Here is a 6,814-nt window from a genome sequence, read left to right on the forward strand (position 1 = left end):
CTTGGTTTGTGCTCTGACATGCACTGTCAACTGTGGGACCTTATATAGACAGGTGTGCCTTTCCAAATCACGTCCAATCCACTGAATTTACCTAAGGTTGACCAATTATGTTGTAGAAACATCTTATGAATGATCAGTGGAAACAGGATGCACCTGAGCTCAATCTTGAGTGTCATGGCAAAGGCTGTGAATACTTATGTACATGTGATTATTTTTCGCTTTTTATTTTTAATTAATTTGCAAAAATTTCAAAAAAAACCTTTTTGTTACATTGTCATTATGGGGTATTGTGTGTACGTTTTTGAGGGGGAAAAAAGGCTGTAACATAACAAAATGTGGGAAAAGTGAAGCGCTGTGAATACTTTCCGGATGCACTGTATGCCACAGGACTTCAATGTAACATTTATTTCTCTTTATCTCATTTGGAGGCACTGGCATTTGAAGTTGCCCCGTGCAACTTCAAATAAAGCATTAAAAGAAACGTTGGCACGATCAACAAGCAGAACCATTCCAGGAAAGAGCCACAGTTGACATTGGACATCAGAGCTTGTGTATCTCAGCCAGTTATTACCAATTTAATATAGTCATATTAATATTGGAAAGATATATGGGGTACTTACATCCTGGGATCTCAGTCAGCTCATTTAGAGGTGGCACTGTCTCTAATGTGTTGGCATATTTCTTGGCGGCCTCTCTTTGCGCGTGCCTCGCCTCAATTTCCTTTTTGGTTCTCGGAATTCGACATTTGAATATACAACACAGAGTGATAACTGAAGGAGAAGAAACAGGGACACAGTGAGTTTATTTTAATAGCACATGCTAATAAATGCAAACATTTTTACACCATGGATGGATTTAAGTGTTTTAAAATGTCACTAACTCAAGTTACAAAATATATAGATATTTAACTTCTAGTGGTATCTACCCCACAGATATTTTCTGAGATTTCTGTCTGTTTGCTGTGTTAAGGAAACATATTACTGCTGCATCAGAAAAATTTTATCTTATAATGTGAAAAGTTGTAACGTGTCATAACAATATATTTTTACATTATTATGACATATAAACCTATATTTATTTATCTTGATAAAACATAAAACGTTTCATATTATATTGTTATTGTAGACTCTCAGTCTTGTTAAAATGCCTTTCTTGTATTGGGTTTGAACCAGAAAACACAGAGATGTATATGTCAAAATCCGGGAAAATGAAACCAAAACTATCAGCCTGCTAGATATCGTGAGAGGCAAGTGACCTGTCCAACAAATACCTGTCCACAAATAATCAAAAAGTGTCTCAGGTAAACCATATGCATTAAAAATTTCACTATACACAGTTTGTTGGTTAAAATTTTAAAATTTTGAATCTGCATTTTGACCCAATATTTACCATTTAACATTAAAGTCATTGTAATGAAGAGAAGAGAGTTTCTCTTTCCTCATTCTGCAGTTGCAGCTATTTTGGATGACTCACGTCCGGAAACATAGACGTGATCCCTGTCTTTATTGACATAATATCATTGTCATTACCACTAATCACACTGCACTTGATAATCACCCTGTGGACGCATAATTACATGCACAGACATTTTTGGCCTGCAGTTATTTCTCAAAATAGATGTCTATTTGGGGAATGGTTTGTGAAGGTGTCAACAAAGTGATTTCATGATATATACTGACCGACTGCTAAAACAAACACTGAAAAGATGCCGATGACCTGCCATAACCGCAGCCCCCAGAAAACAACAGTCTCTGAGTTGACGGGGTCTGGCTTCTTTGGGGGATCTGTGGGTAAAAGCTGTGGAAAAAAGAGGCAGGATTGATTCTTGTAGTATCTGCACACCAGAAATAAACCTTCACAAACAGGTTTTACAACAGGGAGCAAACCTCAAGAACTAAACAAGATAGTAACTCAAGCTTCAGATCATCAAGGAATTATACTCAGTTTTCTGTACTTTAATCTTTAGGCAATGTAGTATGTCAGTAAAATAATTAGTGTAAGATTTTTCAGTCACCTTATTATCTTTCTGTCTTCAAGTGAAAATGAAGTAATGATGAGCTCTGCCTGAAACTAATATACAGTTTGGAGTCTTCTAAAGGTCACAGTTTTCTAGTTATCACTAGATAACTAATTTTACTCTCCTTTCATTGCAATCTATACCCAAGCATGTGACCAACAATTTTATACAACCTCACCTTTCATAAAGATTTAATCCATGATGTAACACATGTAATGTATTATTTATTTAGATTAATGACATTTAAAGGTCCAGTGTGTGTCTGTAGGATTGGGTGGCATCTAGTGGTGCAGTCCCTCGCTTCACCCTCCACTTCCAACGCTGAAGGAGAAACTAAGGTGAAAAACACAAATGCCCCCATCTAAAGCCAGTAATTGGTTTCTCCCTTCTGGGCAACTGTAGAAACATGGTGGTTCAACACTCCATGGAAATGTTTGTAGATAAAAACAGCTCATTCTAAGGTAACTAAAACACAACGATTCATTCAAGTGATTATACACTATGAAAACATACCTACGAATATTAGATTCTGTTTCTGCCAATAGATGTCACACACTGGACCTTTAACTAAACTGACCTACAGGTTCTGAGATACTTTGAGAAAACCATAGAGCTGACTGGAAGGAAAAGTGAATTTTTTTCATGGCATTGACAGAAAAACCAAGGGCCCTGGTGAAAATCTCTTTAACATTTCTTAAGCCCCTGTCAAGAAAACAAACACCCACATAACCTGTAGGTTTCTACAGCTCTGCCTCCACCTGAATCTCCCCTTACTTGACACCAACAAGACTCGCAGAGGACTACAAATATGACTGGAGTAGGCTGGTTTTCATGCAATTCCGGTTTCTGAACATTCACAATGGTATTAGATTGTTCTAATTTTGTGCTGCTCCAAGTACAGTCAATAGAGCGAAACAAACATTTTTCGCATTTCAAAACATCTCTCCCCAGAGCTGGGGAATGGGGAGCAATATATACAAAAACTGTGCATGTCTCCATGTTAGATCAATGGCTTGGATCACTATTATGTCAGCAGAGCATCAGTTTCCTGATAAAATCATTGTGCGGATTTCTCCCTGTCTCCTGAATATCGATCACTTGACTGGATGATACAAGGTTGTCTTGGAAACTCGACGCTTTAGTCAATTCACCAACACGTGATGGATTAGAAAATGGATACTTATTACATTTGCTTTCTTTCCTGATAACACTATTATGCGGTAAAATACAAAAATGTTCTAAGAATAAGCTGCAACAGTGATATAGTAAAATTGAGGCTCTGCAGAGGATGAAACAATGAAATGGAATAGGTTCGCTTGGTAGAAATGAACTAAAATAGTTCAGAAACACAGGATCACAATGAAAGATAGAAAACTTTGCTTGTACCCTAAAGTTTTTTAAACAGTCAGTGTTCCAGGAAAATTTCTTTGAGTTCACGTAAAATTAAATAAATTATGAAATGTTACAATAAGCTTTGAATTTGTACATATTCCAACATCTTTTCATATTTTCTCCTTTGTGCCATGTAAGACTTTCAGCACCAGAGCAAACGAACCTGTTGTTTTTGCTGTTTGTCAGACCTCATAGGCTTCAGCGAGCCAACATGCCAAAATGTGACAGTACAAGCTGTCTTCAGGGTCTCTATACTGTTTGTCTGACGAGGGCGACACAAGAAGGGCTGCAAAGAAAATTATCTGAATGAGTTTCCATTCACATTTGTGCACCCCCCACAGAAGGATTAGCCTTGATGGGATATTTAGCGCTGCTCTTAAATAATAACAAATTTTGCCTCGAGAGTGATTATGTAATGCTAAGTCCTTTTCCTCTGGAGGAGCATTTCATGTGGCAGGATTAGTGGCTATAAGCCTCAAGTTTTCTTTTAGTGGAACAAACATAAATTCAGAATCATACTGACCTCAGGTTACCTCGTCATTATATACCCAAATTTATTACATGTTTTTGTTTCTTGGATGGTTGGTTGGCTAGTTTGTTCATTACACATTCAGTGGCATGTTTAGATATTCTTCCTCAAGTGTTTTGTATAGTTTTTCTAAGAAAATCCTTTAGGGACTAATCAAAGAAGATTAGTATAACTGAGCGGAGGATTAACATCTAAAAATAGATAAATCTGGATACAGGTTTAGTTATTCTTACTCACAAAAGGTTATCCTGAATAAAGGATATATACAAATGTGTGCCAGGCCTACAGCGTTTAGATTATATTTCCTGAAGTTTTTAAATTTGTATTTTTTATTGTTAATGTATTGTGTTTTACCTGAAGAACAAGTTAATTAACCCTCATTGTCTGACACCTGCAGAGGTCGAGACTATTGATCCAGACCGCCATATAAACAGTACAAACATTATTACATTAAGCATCTTCTGCCACCAACTCAAGCTTCACTTTTTCCGCTGAAAGCTCTGAATGCCTTGTACAAGCAGCCAGAGGGAGTTTCTTGTGCTTTCCCTGACTTGCTTGCTAAGCTCAAGTGTTTGTTTGTTTGCTGCAAAGCAAAGTTCAGTGGATGTCACATGTAAAAACTGGGTTATATTTAAATAAATGTAACTAAATATAAACACAATATATTATCTGTTGGCTTACAGCAATGTAATCTATTAGATTACTACTCATAATCCATTTTTGCCCTGTTTTAAATCATACAGTATTCAACATGCAATTTATTGTAATGTCATGGGTAGTTTGGTTCTGTAGTTTGTTGCAAACATGTCTTTAATATACAACCATTACTGATGATTCATTTTAATATAAGGAATGCTTGTCAGTGATAATATGGTATGTGTTTCTATGCAGCATACTGTATAGAAACAAAATAAATGTCCTATTTTTCATAAGCAGAATTATTTTATTACTTTGTTTTTTTAGAAAACATAATGGATTCCCGCGGCTTTTTTGTAGTTAGAGTATTGTAGTAGTCATATTCTCTGCAAGGTATCCCTCTTCTCTTCAGCCCAAGCATAATAACAGCCTGTCGAACAGGACTCACTCACTCAGGATCATATTCATCCTTCTGTCTACATCTGTTTAAATACGGGCTTGGATGTTCACATAAGACCACATAATGTATCAGGTTTCAACATATGTTCTCATGCTCCTCAAGTAAGGCAAGCAACAACTGGTGACCATAACAATAAGTATGCATTAGGCCTACATCAAGCTACCTTTTTAAACCGCACAACACCTGCACCCATCACAGAGACACCCTCCAGATATTCCTGAGAGAGACCTGTGGAGGACATAGTGATGTATCAGGCTCTTACCTCAGGATCCGGGATCTGGGAGAACACGGAGGACAAGCACTGAGACAGCAGCACTGCTCCCCAGCCCCGCAGTAGGAGCTGAGGTGGACATACGGGCTGATCCCCAACCATTCTCTCCCCCTCTTTCTCCCTGCAGCCACCCTGCCCCCTCTCTCCCTCTTCCTCTCTTCTTCTTTCTCTCTGTCTGCCTGCCTGCACTGGCGCTGTATACAGGACAGGACCACAGTGGCCCTGGGTGATTAATGGTTACTATGCTGTGCTGACGGCTTCCTCCCATCCACATTTGTCTGCTGCTCTACTCCTCTATCTCTTTCCTCTCTGGGAACGCAAAGACACAGCGGCAGTCACCACTGCAGGCACAAGAACTGCTCCACTACAATGGAGGGAGCCAACCCTGCTGTTAGGGTACATTAATTAATTAATAGACCTGGTGTGGTTTACAGCCAGCTCATCCTGCTGGGGATAGGCAGTTAACAGAGAGTGTGTGGGGGGATGGGTAGTACAGTTAACCATGAAGATAGCCTGTGCAGGAGAGTGAAGCAAATGGCTGTGAGCATTTGTTTTGTCCTCACCACCTTGTCCGTTACAGTGCTGTGGAATCCAATGTTTTCAACATGCACCCACCTAAGGAAAGAGCAAAATAGTTAGAGTCACGTTGCTGTGGTTGCAGTCATTTGTGTTCAGCTCAGAAGTGAAGTTATTTCAAGGTTTTTTGGTTTGTATGGTATATGGCTGCACTTGATCTAAGATCTCTTTCTATGATGCTTCTAGTGATGGAAAATGTATTCATTAAGTACAAGAAGACATACCAAGAAACTCAATTGAAAGTTTAAGTTTTCATATGTAAAATTAACAATGCAGCATTCAAATACCCCTAAAGGTCCAGCGTGTAACATTTAGGAGGATCCATTGGCAGAAATTTTCTATAATATTCATTCACCGTAAAATAAGCTGTTTATCTTTATCTACACGGATCGCCTTGCGTGGAGGCCGCCATGTTAAACTGCCATGTTTCTATAGTAGCCCAGTATGGACAAACCTAACACTGCTTGTAAAGTTTCTTTCGGGTTTTCGCGAATTTTATGGCCACCATAGTTTCTCCTACAACCTTCACAGCCCGTTCTCATTACCAGGTTGTCATATACAGATGCCAGCAGTGTTCAGTTAGTTGCAATGTGCAACTTCACTGCTAGATGCCACTAAATACTATACACTACACACTTTTACAGGCCACCTGGTGAAAAGTCTCGGTGGAGCTGAGGGGAATTTTAGAATTGGGTTATAAATCAAAGTGATGAACGCATGGGTTAGACCCGTTTTACATAACACAGTCATTTGATCCTTTGGGAAATTTTTTTTTTCTCTGGTGGAGAGTTTCAATGAGAAGACTGATACGACTCTTTCTTCCTGTTGAATATAAAGCTACAACCAGTAGCTGGTTAGCTTAGCTCATCACAAAGACTGGAAACAGAGGCAAACAGCTAGCATGGCTACATCAAAAAATCTGTCTGCCAGCAC

At 38.6% G+C, this 6,814-nt stretch overlaps 1 protein-coding gene across 1 annotated transcript in view; it reads right to left on the reverse strand.

Annotated features, from left to right (window-relative positions):
• tmie (transmembrane inner ear) overlaps positions 1–5,407 on the reverse strand; it is an 11,772-nt gene extending 6,365 nt beyond the window's left edge. Inside the window, exons 1-3 of the mRNA XM_035670399.1 lie at positions 5,297–5,407; positions 1,680–1,797; positions 621–770 (exon numbers count right to left, since the gene is read on the reverse strand). Coding sequence (XP_035526292.1) covers positions 621–770; positions 1,680–1,797; positions 5,297–5,407 — 379 coding nt within the window. The remainder of the gene's footprint in view (positions 1–620; positions 771–1,679; positions 1,798–5,296) is intronic.
• Positions 5,408–6,814: the final 1,407 nt, after the last annotated feature.

This window comes from Morone saxatilis, unplaced genomic scaffold, assembly GCF_004916995.1.
Source record: "Morone saxatilis isolate NCDOM2014 unplaced genomic scaffold, NCSU_SB_2.0 Contig23, whole genome shotgun sequence".
Classification (NCBI taxonomy): Eukaryota; Metazoa; Chordata; class Actinopteri; family Moronidae; genus Morone; species Morone saxatilis.